At 44.1% G+C, this 21462-nt stretch overlaps 1 protein-coding gene across 3 annotated transcripts in view; it reads left to right on the top strand.

Annotated features, from left to right (window-relative positions):
• Positions 1-21462, top strand: part of LOC118507911 — a 180057-nt gene that overhangs the window by 76554 nt on the left and 82041 nt on the right. For all 3 annotated transcript variants that reach the window (XM_036047204.1, XM_036047203.1, XM_036047205.1), the window contains 2 exons: positions 12401-12615; positions 18398-18533. In XM_036047204.1, the coding sequence (XP_035903097.1) occupies positions 12401-12615; positions 18398-18533 (351 nt within the window). The remainder of the gene's footprint in view (positions 1-12400; positions 12616-18397; positions 18534-21462) is intronic.

The raw sequence follows: 21462 nt of genomic DNA, 5'->3' as shown, positions 1-21462 counted from the left end.
CTTTCCTTACGTCGTGGAACGGCTCCATGTGTCGATGGTGGTTCCGTTGGTTCTTCACCATTTCGTTGGAAGCCACCTTCGGAGACTTGATTATGCTCATAATCGTACGTCAGTCGCATGCATCCTGAGCCCTGGACCTCGTCCTGCTGAAGGCAAAAGTTCGAGACAAAGGCGAATCTGGAAAACCGCCGGGGGTACGGCGGGGTACACGTCGGGCGTTGATGGTAAACAAATTTCTTCAGCTCCTCAAGATCTCGTCAGTATCACACGTTCGCTCTTCGTACGTCTATGTGGCGGATGTGGGGACATTGTATTGAAACTACTTTTTTTTTCCTTTGAGCTGCTTTCTTTCTGGATGGATGTGTTGTTGCTGTCGTCCGGAACATGTAACATACAAACCTCCTTTTCATGATCGTGGCAGCAAACATGTCCCCGTGGAACCGGGGACAGGGGAGTGTTTGTGGCAAACTTAACTATGACATAACGGTGGCCACGAAATGACCATGATGGCAAAATGGGAGGCTAATGGGCTTCCCCAAATGGCTCATTTGCTGTGTAGATTTGGAGATGGTTGACGTTCGTAGCCAGCACGTTTGGGGATGGAAGGATACCCAAACCGAGCCCGTTGGCGAGCGTTACGCCACTGCGGGTTTGCTCGACTTTGTTCCGGCGTGTGAGATGGGATGATGTGGGGCAAGGGGCCAATCTATTTACTAGCACTACACCCAACATGCCCAGTGCCATAGTGCGATCGTTGACATGGCTTTCGTGGGCCGTTGCTCTGCTCGTGCAGGATGGTTCTTGCTTGAAGCGAATGATTTATTCGTAGTTTTCTTTCCCCTAGTGTGCCCCGACGTGATTGTTCTGTAATGGAACTAAAAGTAAAGGTGCGCTATAGGTGCGGGACAGCGCGTTTAGTGGGCGCGAAACCAGGTGCTCGACGCAGGAAGCAGCAACCTTATTGCAAGCGGCATGGTGTGGCGTGTGTTTGCTGTTGTACAGTACAAAATGTTTTGCAACTGTACGGCGAAGGTGCGGTCGCAACACGATCGGAAATCCATTACGGCGAACGGTGAACAGCGTTTGTGAAGTATCGAGCAACAGAACATTTGCAACTCCGGCCAAGCTTCAGCCTGCGAGTGACTAACCTGGGACTGGCCCGGCTTTAGGCAGGGGTCTCGCGGTTAATGCGAGGTCGCACCATAGAAATCCATTAGTTTCGAATGATTCAATCACTTAACACGAAACACGGATAAGCGCGCGTCTAGTTGCGCGAGGCATCCGAGGAGCCCATCCGCCCTGGTTCCTGGTTTGTCACGCCAAAGGTGCAAAAAAGATTAATCTATTGCCCTTCGTGCGAGCGAGCTACTACAACCAAGCGCCCAAACGACGACAGTAAACGGGTGGAGCAATAAGCCGGGTCGTCGCAATATTCCATCGCATTGTCTGTTCCGGGGCAGGATGCAATCGTGTGGAAAGACAAGTGAAAGACGTTAAATCTGTTGCTGGAAGTCGTGGTGGTGGTGGCGATGCGAAGTCACCGAGAAAATAATGAGATTTTGTCACGCGAATGGTGGCAAAAGACAGGTGAAACCGATGGGCTAGTGGTTGGCTTCTAGCAGGCGTGGCTCCGTCAAAGTCGATGGTTCTTTCCAAGTCCCTTTTTTCGCTGCTGCATCGAGTGAAAACTGAGTGGTTTGACTTTCAGAGATGAGGCAGGTGCTGTTGGTGTAATGCTGCTAGAAGATGAGTCTCACTGCAAGAAAAGATCTTCGACAATGGGTAGAAAGGATTTCCCGTCCCGAGCTTTAGCACCTTTCCCGAGGGATCTCGCCGCTGTGTGTGTGTGGGATTGAAATTGAATTTCTGTCCCGTTTTATTGCCAGAACTCATTGTCCTCGTTTGAGGTGGTTTTTGGTTGGAGTGATAATCGAAAATACATCAAAGAGCGTCAGTGCTGGGGAATAAAATACTCATCGGATGAAGCAAGCGAGCTCTTTCTTGTGCTCAAGTTGTTTGCCCAACCAAGTAGTGTTCGGTTTCCATTAAGTCTAAAAATGCTTTTTTTATTCCGGGGAAATGCTAACAAATCGAGATTAATTTATGGGAAGTGTTTGTGACGGTTAGCTTGCAAATAGTGGCATAAGGTGTCTGTGATTGGTGGTTAGTTTTACTTACTTTTAAGTAAATTAAGCGTTGCTTCAATTGACAGAAGCATAGGGTACGCAATTTGAATGGATGGTACCAACGGACGCTGAAAAGTTGAGTGAGTCGTAAATAAATACTGTATTCAGTAAACAAATAAAATTGATACGCTAAGATTCCGACAAAAGCGGTTGCTTTTGAACCTTTAATGTGGTCTGCGAGTTGAAGAGGATTGGGCATCATAAAATTCTATTCATCTCCATCATATTTTCAAAATTAGTATTGTCGACAGTTCGAACATTTACATGACTTGTTTTGTCTCTAAAATGCAGATGCCAGAAGCTTCATGCCAATTGTCAATGAGCATTACAAGACATGATTTGCTTTATACAGCTGATAATCCTGCCAGTCCTATTGGAGTGTCTCTTCTGCGTGATAATTTAGACGCAATTGTTTTCTCACTACAGTCTTATCACTGTGAAATGGGGTTCCGATTTCCATTTAGATTGCGCCACCAGATAGCTTTCATCTGATGACGTTCCGCACGGGCACAAGCTGTTCAATTTGGTAACGCTCCGTTATCTTGGTAATTACGGACGATAACCATCAACTTTAATGTGAGCCACCGCCGTCGAACCAATGCTTGTCATCGAAATAAACAGTTCATTCCGGGAGCGGTAACGGTGGGATTGGCGTGTCTTCGGTCAAAAGCCAGCCTGTTTTTGCGCATCACGTGGCTTATGGATTGGGAAAAACTTTCAATTCTGCTGTAGCCGGCAGGCCCCAGAAACCCGAAACCCTTTCAAACTGGATGAGCTTACGGGCCGTTAGTGACTGTTGAACGGGATCATTAGCGTCGTTCTCGTGCGACCCTCGCGAGTATCGGAATGATGGTTCGGAAGTTAGGGGTAGGCATTTTTTCGAATTTATCTTCCCCGAAAAAGTTGACCCATTCCGTCGTGGCTTAATCGTGGCGACCATCAGTTTTTCCGACCACCGTCCACCACCACCGTTGCCATTCCTACCGGGGCTAATTTTTCGATCTCAATTTTTGATGCGTTTTTAATCCAATCGGAAAATCATCCGTCCCGGGCCGACCATCGCCGGAGTGCCGGGGTCCGTTGGGATTCGGGTAAATGGTTCATTTTTCGAGGAAGCCGTTTAATTTTCACGCAAACACTTGTCCGACAGCCGGTGGCCGATCGCCGTCGGAAGGGAAAGTTTTTGGCTTTATTTTTGGGTCGGCTCCCTTTTTGTTTTCCCGTTCTGCCCGGTGGGAGAAGTTAATAATTGATTTGGTTATCTTTTGAGCCTTCAATTCTTAAGCTTACTTTGGGAAAGTTTTCATCGCTGGTCGTTTGTCGTCATTTTCTTGATGGCATGTTCTGGCGATTGAACGGCAAAATTTGTCTGCGGTTTTGGAATATTAATGGTAGTAGTACTAAAGCATAGGGCGGTTTAATTCTATGCGCTTTTAGGAGATGGTTCAAAATTGTTTAATTGATGTGGGGATGATGGGTGTTTGTCGATGAAGCAAACAAATTCAATTGTCTGCTAGAAACGTTAAAGAGTCCCTGTTAAAAATAGGGTTCACGCTAGTAGCTAGTAAAAATAATTTAAAATGGATGCTCCAAAGCAAATTTAAGTGTGTCAGTTGAAAGGATTTGTGTTATTACTTTACATAGATGATTGAATTCTTCTCGTTAAGCTCAAGATGCTAGATTTTCCAGGCCTATTGTATGTATATTGTATATTGTATTTTGTCTGCATGATTGACAATGTATGAATAGATCAATGAAAGAAAGTATGAATGAGTACGATATGTGAGCAGAGAGACATACAAGTCAGCGAGAAGGGACCAGGAGGATAAAACTAAAAGCTCTAAGCACCGTTACATTAAATATGAACCACCTTTAAGACCCACGCCTGGGATAAGGTTTCCTTACTCGATACAGGCCCCTGCTAGGAACAATACTCGGGATTTGGCAGTCGAAACAGCACACAACTACAAAACCGAGTACCGAGGATAAGGTGCCTATTACGATGCGGCGGAGGAAATGTCTTCCACGTGCTTGCTTCTTGAGGTGCCTCATGCCACGTTTGCCTTCATCGCTTGTTTGACATCTCGACGCAGTTAGACAATGGTTCAAACACGTTTTACTGGTGGTTTTTTTTACTGCAGTGCATCCTTTGTAACGTTAATTTGTTGATTGCTAAGCATTTCTTTTTGACTATTTTTGTTTTCAATTGAACTGACCTCGTGTGGGCCTCGTTAGGCGGGATCAAAGCAACAATAAAATGGTCATAACTAGTTTATGCAAAATTGGTGATATATAGGCTGTTTCCTGAGATTAGTGACTCTCGCACCACCCCACAGATAGTCTATTTTTGGTAGATCAAAAGAAATGATGATCGTTTAGATAATAATCGTGCAAAATTTCCTGAATTCAGTGGTAGCTAGAATCAAAAAACAATGTTAAAAGCATAGTTGTGTAATTAAAAAGAACACTTAATAAGGTGTACCACAAATGCTTTCACGCAATAAACGTCAATCGATTGTTGAACGAAACTTTCCGACAGAAAGTGTAATGTTGCTTTTGTATAATTTCAGTCACTTACACACACACACACACCCACACACTTCACAACCTTGTATGTACGGGAAAGTGAAAATACATTTCCTTTGTTCGACACGCAATGCCAAAAAGCATTCATCGCGAGCGTTGCTGTCGTTGGTAGATGGTTCGAAAATGATCGAAACCAACAGTATGACAATCGAAACAATAAGGGATTTATGAGTGAAACTCCATTATGCAGTAGCTCGTAAGCGTTGGATCGTGTCCGACGTTTGTTGCTGTGGCGCTATCAAGCGCCGGACCACTGCACGGACGGCCTGCATGCACTTCTCTCGCACAGCATAATGCAGGGCGCAGGCACATAATAGGGCGAACACAATCGAACCACAATCGAACATTTGCACAGTGGGTTGATCACGTAAATGAAGCGACAGCGTTGGTAAGATTATCAAAAACGCCGCATCACGTGGCTATAGACAAGGAAGCATTAGAAGCAGCAGCGATGCTGGTTTGCGACAATATACAATATCGACTGCACGACTGGGATGGCCCAAATGTGATGGTGGGATTTGTGCGCCGAGCTTGCGTGGTTTGCAGTTACACTGTATCGAACCGTGGGCCATGGGCGGCATCGAAATAACGGTCCCGTAATAGTATTAAGTCGCGGTGGCATTGGGAAACATTCGTTCATAAGTCGAAGAAGCGCAGCACCGGTAATGTTTCAGTGCGAATGAGCAAATCTGGCGTACCGGTGCATGGAAATGAAAGCGGGCAGAATGAATAAGCTCGTCGTTATCAATTTATCAAGCGTACACTGAGAACAGCACAAAATGAACCTACCGATCATGGATCGCATCGGATTGCGGATTGAACAGTGCAAGGGTTTTAGTGTTGGATCGTTATTTGTTGCGTACCATCTTTGCAGTGTTCAATGCAATATTAATTGTTGTTTGTTGTTTTTATGTTATAAAACGTTATTTATTTATCATCTGGAAACATCAAAATTTATCAAATTTTATATTCTAATCTTGGAGAAATTGACAGTGTTTACAAGGCTAGTAAAATGTAGTAGGTAATTTGTATTTTATTTCTCATTGACCAGGAATTCTAACATGTTCTAGTGTTCTACATCAGAATCGTTCCTGTATATTCTCTTTTACTTTGTATCTACAAGCGATTCGATAAGAAATTTTAGACATAAGAATGTTGAGATGGCTGATGATGGTACAGTCGTCAGTCATTCAAAGATATGTCTAGGGAGCCAATATCTGGCCAGCATGAAACCTTAACAGCCTCGTCCATACACCAGGAATTGCTTCTTTGAGCGCTTGAAGATTTTTGTTTGCTCCATTATTTATATGGAGAGGTCCGGTGGTCAAGACGATAGCGGAGCCACACGGTAGGACTGGGGATCAAGTCTCATTCAGACCGTATGCATGACAGATTATTCGGTTACGAGTAAAATCAAGTCAAGGAACGCTAGAACTGGCAGGCTGGGGCCTTTCGAGGTTGTAGGACCAAAAAAGGGAGAAAAGAAGCATAATAAATTAACTAAATTTTAAATACCGATGGAGAGTTTGAATTCCAGGCCATCAGGCAAATAAAAATTGACTATGAACACGATACATTCGCGACAATGGAGGAATTTTTGATTGCCTCTGATAGACAGAACTACAGAACCAGATGTTTTAGAAAATCTCGAGATTTTGGATAAATCTTCTCATATGCCAATTGCTCTCTATTTATTAAGTCTTAATTTTTTCTTCAAAAATTATGCCTTTCTTATGCTTATTGCTTATGAGTATTGCTTCTTTGATTCAATGTATAGGGCATTAATGGTTTATTAATTAGACGTAGACCAAAGACCATTAGAGTTCCTTTCCAGATTAAAATCAAACTAGTCATGTGAACATGATGCCTCATGATTGCCCTCCAAACTTGTTATATTCTTCGACGTAGATTCGTTTTGTTTAAATACTTTAGGGTGTTTTATCGTTAGTAGTTAGTGGTATGATTGCATGCGTAAATTAAGTGTTGAAAGCACGAAAACTAATGCATTTCAATGATACCAAGCGCGTGCACAATTGTTTCTTGGAAGCGATTCGTGTGATAGCCATCCAATACAGGACTCCAATGGCGGGAACGAAACCCAATCGCACCGCTTCCCGATTACAGTCGTGTCACGTCCGCGGAAAGCCCTTACCGGCAATTTATTTGTAAAAGTTGCAATTTTCTCACTGCCAAAAACGATGATCGGTTTCTGCGCCAGCATGAGGTTCGCTGTTTTGTTTTGTTCGCTATTGTTTAGTACGCCTTCACACCAGCCTGGCTCGGGATGACGCCAGCGAACAGTAAAAGTTTGTTGATCCCCTTTTTACGACACTTTAACAAAATGGACGCCGGGACGCCGGTGTCCGGTTTACGTCCTTCGGATGGGTTAGTATTTTATTGATCACAGCCCGCAGCCCAGCCGGCCCAGCCCGCAGTGTAATTCAGATCGCACCAACCTTTTGCGCTTAACTTTAGTTCCGTAGATAAAACAAGGCACCGAACAGCGTTGGGATAAATGGTGTTTTGGGCCGAAAAAATGGCAAAACAATAAATCGTTACAACGCACACACAATAATACGCGTGCGTTTTGGCCGCACGGTTTAATCGCACGCATTACGCGATGTTGCGCATTCGGCGATGTTTTCGCAAGGCCGCCAAGTGTTTGTTGAAAAATGTCTTGAATCGGCGAAATATTGCTAACAACCTGCTGACAGCGAAACCGTTACGGACAATTAATGTGAGTGTGTGTAACAGATGCTGACACCAATGGTCGAGGAACACAAGCAAAACGTGTAGCAGCGGTATTTTTTGCTGCGGCTACAAAACTATTGGCCAGGTCTTGTGCGTTGTTTTTTTTATTTTCCGTAGAAACTAAGAACAAGTACAATGCTTAAAGAAAATGGATTAAATATAGATTAATTTTGAAAAAATACACGCTCCAACAGTCGGAAGATTGCGTTCTTGCTTTCCGATTGCTTGCAGTGTTTTTCAGTCCATACTAGAGACCCCTAGTATAAACATTTCCTTTGCTTTTATTTCCTAGGGTTTACATGAAATTAGTTTGATCGTGACTGTTTATTTAAGCTGGATTAGAAATTTTACTGTTTAAAGAATAATTTTTGTTCAGTCGAATTATAATATAAAAGCGTTGGAAGGATCGTTTCAAAGAGCTTTCGTAAAGACTTTACTTCTGAAACCAACAAAAGTTTTCTTTATGCATATTAAGATCATGAGGACTTTGAGCGTAAAGATCCACTCAGTTCAAATGTACTCATGTTAGAGATAATACGGCGGCGATTGCTCAATGCACTTTAACGCACTGCACTTACTAGTTTTTCAAAGCCCTTCACTGCAATAAGTATTGCTTCATCATTACAGAACATGAATTATGTTATAATAATCTGGTAAAAACACATTATTCTTGAATAGCATTTAAAAACAAGTTTAACACAGATAGATGTTTTTTTTTGAGTTTTATAATTGTTTATAAATATTTTTACCATGATCTATGTACAAACAGCTTTCCCTTGTTATAGTTGTATTTTTTCTTCGCCCCAACGATATTCCTAACGCGATATGCACGCGTGGTCACCACCAACACATGCACGGTTCGGGATGCCGTCACAAAAGTACGCCACTCCACACAAAAACCGCCCTTTCTGAACCGACCGCCCTCTACCGTGGAAAATGGATTTTCCATTGCTCACCACTTTTCGAAGCCATTAAAATGAATGATGACATCTAGATGCCATCAAATTTATGCACGGTTTTGCGCTGCCGGTTTATTATTATTATTATTACCATATTACGGTTCAAGGGGTTCGCTGGTTTCTTGTTGTTATTGCTGAACTCCCATTTCCATCGAATCGTCGATCTGCCAGCAAATCCTCTGGAGTTGTGCTTGCTTCTCCGAAAGGGGTTCATATTTGTCGCATCCCGATTGTTGGAAAAGTTTTATTATGATCCCATCATCTTCCCTACAACACCCATTTGGCCAAACACACACAAACACACCAGCGATATAGGGGCGTTGAGCTGGCCTACATTCCGCAAATCTCGCAGAATCCATGTACCATGTATAGCACACCGCAAGCGAACACAAGCTCGCAAACTTCTTAAAATATGTTGAGTAGCACCACCAAGATCGTAAACCCGTGAAGGGGACATGATTATGGATTTGGAAACAGATTTTGTTGATCATCGATTTGGGTGCTGTGTTTTTCATTTCACACAAACAAACATATTTTTATGAAAAAAGCGACGTCCAACGGCGTCCGCACCAATGGAACGGATAAATTTAGCTTCCTAACAATACTATTCAATGAGCACGGGAAGGATTATTTCGGAAGCCTTTTACACACAATTCTTGTCTTGACGGAGAGTTGGGAGACCAGTCAGCTGACAGATGATCCTTGCCGGACTGTCCATTCGATGTCAGGCTGGCTCGTTCATTTACAATCCTGGTACAGCCAGTCTTCGCCTCTCCAAAGTCCACAGGAAGGCGAACGAACGTCCCACACGTACCAAGGTCCAGGGGTTTTTTTACAAACCTTTCCATTCCAGTTGACGTTAATCCTTGTTTCTGTTTCATCGTAATCCTGTTGTGATACTGTGGAATTAGGTCATTAGGGAGAGGACTGCTCGCAGCTCGGGCGCTTTTGGCTCTGGCTTCTGAGTCTGGTTTGGAAGATTGGATTCGATTCTGGGGAAATTTAGGCACCCCGAATTTTAGCTCTATCAACAACATGGGACGGCAATTTATATTTTAAAATGCTCAAAGCTCGGAAAGACTGGAGAGACAGAGGCGTAGCAGCCGGATGAAGATGGAGTTTAAAGCTCCACCGAGTGAGATATTCAAGGATACGGTTTTGTCTTTAAAATTTAATTATGCTACGAGATCTTCTTTAGGCTATTTCGTTGTTCTACCATGAGGTTTGTTTATTGGATGCTGTTAATAAACTTGTTGTGGTAATAATTCTTCATGATGATACCCTATGATTGTGAGGTTTGATTGTCCAAGTTAACTATTCCACTGGTGACTATTCGGCTTCCAGTTATTGTACAAGCTCAAAGTCGATGGCGAGCAGCTGAACGATGCTTCTGGGTAAAAGTTTACGAACTGTAACTGGTGCCAATAAAATGCAAATATAGATAAAGGATCAACGTCCTTACTGGCCGTCCAGAAAGGAAGAATGCTCGATGCATTCTAGCGTACTCCTTCAACTTCGGTAGCCTTTTGTTGCAGTCCGATGATTGCGGATCCAGCTTTCTCGCGCAACTCACCCTTCTTTATGCTCCCCTGACTACAAATGATTTGGCCGTGTTTGATTTGAAATTCTCGTTGGCATCAGAAAGTCGGGCTGAGCTGAGCTGAGTGAGGTCCGTAGCTTTCAAATTTATAAAACAAACATCGGCAACGGTGATTACCGAGCACTCGAACCGGACCGGATCGAGTGGGTCGGACAATTTGGACCGAGGAGGAGTCCTCCAATCCCTACCCCCATACCCCATTCATTCGTCACAATTTTCGTCGAAGGCACGAACGATTAAGCAAACAGCAGCGGACTAGCATTTTGCGTGCGATCGAGGTGTTTGTGCTTTCTTTTTGCGTTCTTTGTGGAATGCTCGCAAGCAACGATGGTCTACGATGGTCTATTTCTCGTTCCCAATCGGCATTCCAAACGGGGTTCCTCGGGCTGCCATAAAAAATCATTGAAGGCTCGACGAAAAATCTCAGCCATGACCTCGCAGCAAAACCCGGACGGCTCATGTTTGCGGAAATTGAAGAACCTTTCCAACCGAGATTCTTAGCGTTTGGGAAAATTGCTACCGTATCGAACCTTCGTTTTGCCAAGGAAAGGTTCCTTGGAAAACTCGTGGAACGCAACGGTAAGAGCCCCATTCGAGATCGAATGCAGCGGCCGGAGCGGAGCGAAGCAAAACGCAAAGCGCACCCTTCAACCGAGCGAACGAACGGATACGAAAAGGCGAATGGAATGTGCGAAATTATCATAAAAATATCGTTAAAACAGATTCCGAGCAGATAATAAAAGAAAATTTATCGTCTTCCGTTTGAAAAACCCCGTTCCGACTCACAGACACACGTTACGCCGACCGACCGAACGGCGATCCCGTAGGCGAGTAGGGTTGAGTGTAGTTTTTAGGGCTCCTGGCTCGTTCCCGGGTATTTGTGCATTTCTAGCCGCCGATTTGACGATGGCCATCGAAAAGTCTTCTCCACGGCACGGCAGGTCGAACCATTAAAAGAAATAGATGTGCAAATTTGGCTCTTCCAGTGGGAAAACAAAGTGAGTGCCATCGTCGGGTGACAGTTGGAGGACTCGATCGGCGCTTCGCATGGCCGAAGCTGTGCGAACTGAGAATGGGATGCCGGTCCTGTTGCGACAAGTACATTAAGCAGATGCAAATGTTGGCTTTTCTCGGGGCCGTCTTTCCAGGACTGTCGAAATTTTTAAGTTCGTTAGCCTCTTTATGGGCTTCCGTTTGTTTATTGACACTCGCGCGGGCTCTTTTTGATTTGAGTTGGTTTTATTTAACTGCTATTTTACTAGAAACGTGTTACTCTAAAAAACTTCGTTTCAATTTTCCATCCAAACAGAAAGCCTCCAAACTTCTCGCTCTTTGTATATTTATTTTCCCAAAAGGAATAGTGAAGTAATCATTGATCTTCTCGCAAAAGGCTGCTCAATCTACGCATGTTTGTCCTAATGCAAGAGGGAAGAGCCCAGTCTCAGAAGACTCGTCTACTACTCACTGGCTCCCAATAAGCATTAAGTGTGTAAGTGCAAAGAGCAAGTTGCCGGCAGCCGTCATTGACCTGGCCAGAACCGAACGCACAGTACTTACGGCGTTCCATGACGTAGTACCACCGGGACCTATTTGATGAACATTAATTTTCATTAAATTAATTAAGTTAACACAAAAAGAATGGCACAACAAAGCAAGAAAGAAAAAAAACAACTCAACCCAGCAAAATCGGTAACGCAGGCCTCCACCACTGTTAGAGACCTTTTTCTTAGGAGAGTTCATTTTGGGCAATGTTGTTTTTTTTTTGTTTTGCTTTTTTGCCCGAGTTCTTAGGTCTTCATTAATCCACAAGTGGGGAAAGTGAAGGCCGTTCTTTTGCCATTCTTTTGCTTCATGGTGATGCTTTTTCTGCCATGGTGTGTGCTGGGTTGCTTTTTTGTTACCGTCCCCGTTTCTTCGTAAGAGCTATTTTGGAAGCCTGGTTGTTCCTGGTCTATCCTAAGCCGGTAATGAATATGTCGAAAAATGTGTTGTTGTTTCGCAGTTGATTAAGCGCGGAAGATTGTGGAAAGGTGGGTGGGTCTGGGGCCTGAAGTTTCCATCTCAACAGCGTAGGGCCGATTAATATCCTTGGCAGCGGATGCTGACAGCTTAGAGAGGATACCATGCATATGCCGTAGCGGAAAAGCTGTGTGTTCGAAGAGCGAGAGCGCGCGTGTGTGAGTTTCGGAGCTTTTGATCGAAGGTCGGAACCGACAAAAGGACGCTAGGAAGAATTGTGACATTAAAATGTAGCTCTATTTGCAACAGTTTTTCCATCCAATTTTAATTGATTGTTTTTGCCCTTCTTCTCCTTGCAGATTACGGCTTCGGTGCGATCCGATCGATAGAGCTGGTGGTGGATCCACCCGCAGTGCGTCGCGGACAGCATGCCACGTTGCGCTGTTTGTACGAACTGGATGATTCCCCCCTATACTCCGTGAAGTTCTACCGCGGTTTGCGAGAGTTCTATCGCTACTCGCCAGGCCAGCAACCGAGCAAGAAAATTTTCCCATTTCCCGGTATCAATGTCGACGTAAGTAACGAACTGTTTTCAAGTTTACAGCAAAATGGACACTCGACCGGAGCTGCTCCACTATGAACGGAGTAGGTCCATTCCGATCCGATCCGATCGAGTATTAGTCGAGAACGGAAAAGGGGTAATTTAAAGGCATTTTCGTTAAGCTGACATTAATCCCGAGCTTTTCTGATCCCGGGAGCCGGGGAGACCTCGAAGTGGAGCTCGGAAAGGGAAAAGAAGCTGGTGGTCTAAATAAAATCATACTTCCCGTCAGAGGCATCCGTAGGAGTTGCGTAAGGCGCGCGAAGACATCATTAATGGAGAGAGATAGCTTTTCATTTTGCTCGTAAACTTTTTTTCCGGTACCTTCACTGACTTGACCGTCACACTGGAAGAGGAGGTGGAGAAGTAGGAGAGCACACCACGGGCAAACGTGACTTGCTGATGCTCAACGTTTGTGAGTTCGTCTTAGCTCGGACGATGGGAACAAGCACAAGGCAAAGGTTTCACAAACAAAACAAAAAACCGTCCACCGTTTCACAGTGCGACAAACGTCGTTAAGCGACTGGGGGATTGTCGGACGCAAAAACTAGAAACCGAACCGAGAAACGAACTGATAAGACACGATTACATTTCCAGATGATTATTGTTGGGATCTATGGTAGCACTGGTAGCCGTGGTTTCTGTCCTTCCGTCTGCTCTGGTGTAAGTCGTGTTTTATCGTGTTGTGTTTCGTTTTCGTTAACGTTCTTGCGAATCCAGGACGGGAAAAAAGCTCACGAAACGTCGTTAAACATATTAAACCAATAAGTAATCTTGGCTGGGTTTTTCCTACCTCGATGCACCTTTCGTTGCTTGTTCGGAAGGTTGACTCCTCTCGTATAAAAAGATCAGAAATCAGATCGTCTGGAGTTGGGTGGATTTGCCGTCGGTGCAATCTGACGTGAGCGGGGCGAAATCGGCCAAAAAGGGATTTGACTTTGAAGAGGGCAAAATGTCTTGTTTCGTGCTTTATTTAGTCCGTGGTTGTTGTGCTCCCTGTGTGTGTGTGTGTGTGTTTTTTTTTTGCTATGAAAGCGATCCTCTGCTGGAATGGTTTTTTTGTGTAATTTCTCAACAAGTTCTTACAATTTTCTTCTACTCTAGCGCGCCGGGGGAATGTCGGACTGGATGAATGGTGTCCGCTGTTTTTCCGCTCGTTATTAACTTATTAATTATAATTGGAAGGCTGAAAGATTATCTGTTCCATCCTTCCGTCACATCCTTTTCTTGCGAGCTTTCGAGCATTCGAGGAGCGCTGTGTTCGAGGTGTCCCGGAACGCTTCGGAATCCGCACGGGCGATCTGGCGTGAGATCAAATTCCTTCTGCTCGTTCAAAACGTCGAACCATGGGGCTAGGCTGTTATCGGTTTTTTTTTGTACTTCATTCTGTGAAGATGATGATGAAACGGAATGGCGAATTGTTCTGCTGAGCGATGCAACTTTAGACAACAGGATAAAGGGAAGGATATTTTAAGACATCTCCAAGTGCTTCATTTCAGATTGGATGAGATGGGATTGGGATGAGGACGTCCATCCCATCAGGGGTGGGCATGGGAATTCCGAGCGATTATTTCGGATTGGTATCTGCTTGAGAAAATTGTTATGATAATTATCGGCAAAGTAATCCCAACCCGGTTCAAGAGGAGATAAGTGAAGCGAACGAAATAAAGGACAGCTCCTTAACTAGCCATTGTCACGAGATCACAGTGGATGGCGGAGAAGATAATGAAATGCTGATAAGTTTTAAAAACAATACAATTGGATAGAAGAAGAGCAAGGGCATGTTTGACATCACTTTTAGATTTAGCTTGAACTTATTGAAGCAGTTTATTCAGATTTTGCCGACCATTGGGACAAATATTTCATGCAAAAAACGACATATTTCGCTGGCAAAGTGTCTGATCAATATCAGAGATGTGGCCGTAATACCCATTTCCGGTTGCTGTTTATCATTGGGAATTTATCTTTCATGGTTTGCCGGGAGGTCGACAGGCCGGCTGCCGACGCTTTGTACGTGGCAGTTCGAAACATATATTTTTCATGCAGAGCTCAACCTCGTCTGAATGGAAGATGGGAAAAACGTTTTCTAGACAGAATAAAAAAAAAACTCCACATAATGCTCCAGATTCTTGACATTGGGAGTTTTCGTTTTCTACCAATTTGATTCCCGATTGTACCCATTTAACAGCAATGCGTGCTGGCCGCTTCAATAGCGAAAAAACCGTTTATGGTTGACAACGTTACGGACGGCAAAAAAAGAAGAACGGCACGTCCAAAATGGAAGCCAATTTGGCTGATCTGTACATTGGTGGACAGCGAAATAGCATCGCCCCCAACCACCTAACGAAAGGAGTAGGTGGGTGTAAATGGACAGATACGAGGGGGTGAGCTGTACATGATTCGGTTCTCTTTGGGTAACTTTTTGATTTAGCATCTTAGCATCCGGAGGAATCATCCCCTGCTGCTGCTTTGGTATGGCCAGCGATCTACTTTGTCGGAAACCGTCGAAAGCGTTTGAAGAAAAGCAGCCTCTTCTTATAATATATTTATGAGATTATCGTCTCATGCTTCGTGGTCGTTAGCCCGCTTTCCCGGACCACGCTTTGAACCACCGGCACTCAATTGGGACGCGAAAAATGGCAAGCTTTTCGTCTTCCTACAAATATAGTATTTCTTCTGGAAGCGTTTACGTAGCTGTGGCGCCTTTTTTTTTGCCTCGGTGCACCACATTCTAGGAGAAGTACGATGCTTAATGTGCAGCGTACGACGGGCGGAATATGGTAACGTATTAGGTGACCATCTTTCTGTTACTGGCTGCTTGTCTTGCCCAACAGAACATAAGCTAATGTTCACTGACTCCCTTGGGGGATGTCCGATAAAAAAATGGCAAGGCTTTCAGCTGCTTTACTATTCTATGCGGTAGAATTGAGCAGAACAGGCTTGAATGTCGATCCACACGTTTTTCATCACCAAAATCGAACGTTCCATACCTTACCAGATATTAAAGATGGAGAAGATTCAGCCGTCCGACAGGCTGAATCACGTTAATAGTTGAGGTTGAAATGGAGAGGATAAAAAAAGGAAGGAGCAAACGAAACCATTTGACACAGAAAATGATAAAGAACATAAAACGGGTGCGAAAGGATGATGGGATCAGCCACGGGAATTGACGGGCCATATTAAACTGCGGGCCCCTCGTGGCGGTTGTGGAAAATCGTTCGGGGTAAACGGCTGCCATTCGGTGACATTTTCCACCGACAATCCTCCTCTAAAAGAAATTCGAATCGGACACCGAGCCTTCTTGATCGGCCGGTATCGCTTGTGTGGTGTACTGAATGAACTTCTCCTAATACATTTATTCGATGTACGTGAGTGCTTGTTCCCTTCGGATTGTCGCTCTACCATCCCCACCCGGCATTGCGTGGCGTGGTGAAATCGGCGAAAGTAGCAAACACACTGGGAGCTCTTGATAGGAAGAAATGAATGAATTATTGGTTCGGTCATAAATATGGAGCAGATATATTTATCTGACTGCAAAAGCGGATAAGCGTCGCGCATGTGAAACGATCAAATTCTTATAAATGATGGTTTCGGTATTATCCGGGATTGAATATCCATTTCCGGTCGCAATAACTGGGGGCCCCATGGCACGGTTTTGGTGGTGTCCGTGGCCGTCGTGTCAATAGAACTGGGTTTGCTGAAAGCAACACACACGCACAAACACAGTGTGACCAGAGCTCGTTTCCGACCGAGCAGCTTTGGCGCAGTTGATGTGGCGTGAGCTCATTAACAATCCGGATCGGATTATGCACGAGACGAGACGACGACTAAATCATCCTGAACGAGTCAGAATGGATGTGGGTTGTACAAAAAATGAAAAGTAATTTCTATTAACAAAAGCAGGCTTTAATTTGTGTTTTATAAAGCCACGAGACCTACATAACCGATGCACGGTGGGCATTAGTCGGGAGAAAAGCCGCTAGAACAGTTCTTGCTCAAACTAATGACTTGTTGTTATGAATTTCTTAATATTCTGCTTTCTGTTACTAACAAGCCTAATGCATTATAAGTCCAAGTACAATTTGTTTAAAATGTTTTGTTTGTGTTTTTTTTTTGGATAAATTGATGTTCGCCATAATTATTCAGATAGTTTGAAACACTTTTGGTAAAATCTGTGTGAAGAACCCGATACTGATATGAGTTGGAAAAGTGAAGCTGGTGAACTGTTCATTCGATGAGCCTTTTCATTTCAATGAAGATTTCCATTGGCACGAATCTGAACGAAATTGAAGTCAAAAGGGTATTCAAAAGTTAGAAATAGTTTCATATCTGGAAAATGTTGTTGTTTTTGTATGGTGATTTGTTGTGATACAGGCATCCGTTGATCAAAATTAGGAGAATTTCATTTCATTTTTCATTTGAACCCTTTCTCATTAATATTGCCAAAAAATGGTGGCGTTATTGTTGTTTCGCGCAGTGTATATGTAAAGGAAAGATATCGTTAGTATGATCCATTTGTATAGCCCCTGAACTGTTGGTGTAGTAGAGTTATGTTATAATATACCAGGCGTCTCCATCGAGTTTTGAGCAATAGCGCTGGTGGACGAGGTTTGAAGATTTTTGGATGCAATAATTTTAGCATTAAAAAGAGTTTTATAAGTCAAATTTTGAGATAATGTATCATGCGTCGGATGTGATCTAAACCATAAAATAAATCTTCTTGTGCATAGTAGCAGAAATAGCAAAGGTCAATCCGAATTCTGGCTTTTGTCAAATCAGTGTGACATTCCGTTCCTTGGAATCATTTTAACCTAAAGTTCCGCGTTTATAAGCGCTGTAACGAACAATCGCCCAAGGACGCTGCTTGGCGTTGAGGATCGCCGAACCGGTTTTGGTTCCTTTGATCCCTTTCTCCGTATGTGACGTGAATATAATTGTATCAGTAATCGTCACCAACCGGACATGTCACGCGCTGCGCTTTTAAATTGTATTCGTTCCGTCCGTCCATGTAACTGTTAAGTGTCTTAGCAATTAGGCTTCAAGGGGGCCCTGCGTGGCTCGTTGACAATAAAGAATTCATTGTTTATAATGACAATGAACAATAAACAGTAAACGAACAATTTGTCTTCCCTGTAACTCTCTCTCTCTCTCACTCTCACTCTCTCTCTCTCTCTTTCTCTATTTTTCTTTCTGTTGTTGGCCAGGTCATGCCTGTCATTTCTGGTTTACTAGTCATAATGATACTTATGGGGGAATGGTCTGGATGGGATTTGAACACCGGTCCTATCGTATGAAGACCGGTTCCGTTCTCGCCTCTACCACTGGGCCGCCCCAACCGAACAATTTGTCTTATGAAAAGTCAATGGCTACATATTTTTATTACTGCACTTCCAATGAATTTTCATACTTTGATTGTGAGAACTAACTGTGGATTGGCACTCGTATTTACTAAGTCTGGGATCATCTTCCTTGCTGTGTGATGCAATGCTTTTTCTGTGAGATATTCACAATAACTTATAGCTCAAACTAATGACATGAGCTAACATGGATTAAGAAAAATATCTAGTAGTCCAAGTAAACCTGTCCCAATTTTTTTCTACGATGCCCACTGTGGCAATGAAGCCATAAAATTGTTGCTGTTTAATGTATTAAGTTTGGGTTAAAACTCATCTCATCGGTTCGTTCAATTTCATACACCTTTTTACTGTACTCAAAACTAATGTGTTATTTTTCTTTTTCCTTTTCATGATTCCAGGCGACCATGTCCGACAACCGACAGGTGGTTATCAAAAATGTGGGCTTCGGACTGTCGGGCAATTTTTCGTGTGAAGTTACTGCGGACGCACCATCGTTTTCCACCGCCACCGAACACATCAGCATGCAAGTAGTGGGTAAGTTATCTAAACCCCGGGATGCGGGTCCTGGGTTGGGGAGGAGGGCCGTACCATTTTCCTTGAAGAGTAAATCCACTTGGTCTCGGAGCTGAGAAGTTGGGCCTGTTTCGGACCTTCATGCCGTTATGGGGGGGCGGGATCGGTATATGTGTGGGATGGATTAGGCAGTCGGATTTGGGTGAAACTGAAAATGGTTATGTGTCTTTGTTTCCTCCGCTATAGCAGAGTGTGGTTTGAAACACACACGAGGTTGGCCTTCGATGTGCTGTTTTTTCCGCCCGACTTGGGGAACGGTTCGTTGCAGAGTCGATGAGCAGAGCGTATGACAATTTTCCGAATGGATTAAATTTAATCAAATTACGAACATTTCGAAGGCAGGCGAGCTCTGCTTCAAGGGGACTTTGGGCCAGGTCTTGCGCAACCTTTCGATGTTCATATTGAAATCCGTATAATGTCGGTAGCTTTTGCTCGGTATGCATACAATTAGGCTCCATTTCTTGGAGCAGGAAGCAGCCTTCGCAGTAAAACAGCTGTTTGATGGATGATGAGAACGTGCCCTGTTGGGGCCAATTTGTGTGACGTGTTTCCTGTGAATTGGCGGGGAGAGAAACTTTTTCTTCACACCTTGTACTTCAAGCAATCTTTGAAACAAAATCACTAACAATTCGTTGAAGTAATGCATATAGCACTTATTCTACTTCATAATTAGCTCGTGCTCCGATGAAAAATATAAGCCAAATGGTTGCCACACGCTCCCCATGAATGCTCGCTAAATGTTTAAAAAAACGAGATAACAAGTCAGATACGAGGTGCAACGAGAGAAAAAGTCATCCTCCAGAAGGATCTGATCAGATAATTGAAGAATCGACTTGCCCAGACCTGGCGCTATCGATGCCCGGGGATAGGATCGTAATGCCAGGGTCGTCATGCCGCATAAAATGGTTGAGACCCGTTTGCTTGGAAGCAGTTTGCTGTTAGTCGGGTTATCTCGGCCCGAATTCGCCAGGGTATACGGGGGTTCGGTTATGACCGCTGGCAATGTACGAAAATGGTCCCACATTGACTTGAATTTCCATTCGATGTAGTCAATTTGCTAGCTGGGCAGCGATGATGTACAGAGATAAAAAGAAAAGAGGTGGTCGTGTAGGTTTAAACCGAGATCATTAAAGTGATCATCGTGTCCTGTCCCCGTTTTTTGGGTGAGCTTATTTAACAAATTCGATCCAACGGTTGAAACAATGTTAGGATAGCTTAAAAACTTACTCAAGAGTGTGAATCAATCTGCTGCTCCAATAGGCTGCTTTAAGATGAGCATGATGCTAGTCGATTGATGGCCACAGGCGGATTGAAACTTTGGTCGGAATGTGTGTGAGGCGATAGACGGGGAAAAACACACACAAAAACTCCTCGTTTCCCAAACATGACCTATCATGAACATAAACACACTGCAGTTTTCTCCCAATGCTCCACCATGAAACCATTTCCCTTTCGCCGTACATTATCAAGATGCCGGGCAAGGCCAATATGAAGAGCCAACTCGAATGACATCGATTTTAGTGCCACTTGGCCATCTGCTTCACGTTACCGAGGTTTGTTGGTTGTTTTTGTGTGCATCCAGTCTCTCCAGTCTCTCCAGTCCAACACGATCCGGAGCGATGCTCGTTTGTCTTTCCGCACATCCAGGCAGACTGCAGATTTTGGTTGTGCAGCCCCGGAAATGTTTAAGTCCTCCCGAGGATCGCTGTCCTCGCTCGCTCGCCCCATGTCCACGATCCCGCCGTCCTGTAGATAATAATAGCATCAAGCATCTCCAGTGCTGCCCGGGTGCAGTGAGTGGTGAAATTTAATGGCGGAAATGCAATTGTCGTTTCCATGTGCTACGTCTCTTCCGCTTCGCTTTGGGTGGCTCAGGACGACCGGGAGGCCGATGTGGTTCTGTTGCAAAACAACAACATTAAGTGGAGTGCCAACCGGGAGGAATACGGATACATTCCAGGTTTGTGCTTTTTTGGATTGTTCGGTAGTGATTGTTTCGCTCCCACCCCGGGGTTTTGGCGCTGTTTTTCTTCACGGACAATCCTCTCCTTGGTGGTGGTTGTTGGTTGTTTTTTTTTGCTCGTGGTTTTCGATTTTTCTATCGCTTTGGCCGTGTTGTTTGCGCCACTCTGTTCCGCATCAAAATACCACTGTCCACGGTGCGCACTTGAAGCATCGGAAAGATGTGCATGCCCTGCCGTGCCGTTTTCGATGTCCTGGCACGAAATTTGTGTGAGGGAAAAAATGAACCTCAGGTCGAAGCTGGAGTGGAAAACAACGGCACAAAAATAAATATTTTATAACGAACCCCCCGATCCTGCTGGCGGAGCTGACTGGTTTCCTTGTTGGCCGAGCACGCGCTGCTGAAGGACTTTGACATTAGCTCTTGGCCTTTTTCGTGCAAGGTCCGGCTTGCAGTTTCCCAGCCACAGGCAGTAGTTGGTGGTGGCTGTAGTAATAGTTTTTCTTTTTCTCTGTCTCTCTGCTGCTTGAGTTATGGTTGTAGTGTTGTGTCTTGTGACTTGGTGGCATAGTAAGTTCTTTACCAAGAAACCATGTTTATGGTGTATTGCCCACTGCTCTCTTGTTTTAAGGTCATGGCGTCTTGTCAATCGGCTTTTGAGGTGTAGTACTAGTGCAAAACCATTTCCCGAGAAAAACAGGACACCAAATACATCCGCGCTTTATTAAACATTTAAAAATGTTGTACAAATAATCCCACGTGATGTGATTTATAGTTTTCGCGGACGTGTTTTTGCCCACAAAAAAAGCCGACTCCAGCTTTGGCAAGGAAACGGCTGCCAGCATTTGTACCAAAATACACATCGAACTACCATCTAACCACCCGCTACGCCATCCGCTGTCATAAACTATCGGCTGCCATTAAATC

This window comes from Anopheles stephensi, chromosome 2 (assembly GCF_013141755.1).
Source record: "Anopheles stephensi strain Indian chromosome 2, UCI_ANSTEP_V1.0, whole genome shotgun sequence".
Lineage (NCBI taxonomy): Eukaryota > Metazoa > Arthropoda > Insecta > Diptera > Culicidae > Anopheles > Anopheles stephensi.
Note: the sequence above shows the minus strand (reverse complement) of the source record. Positions and strands in the feature narration are given on the sequence as shown.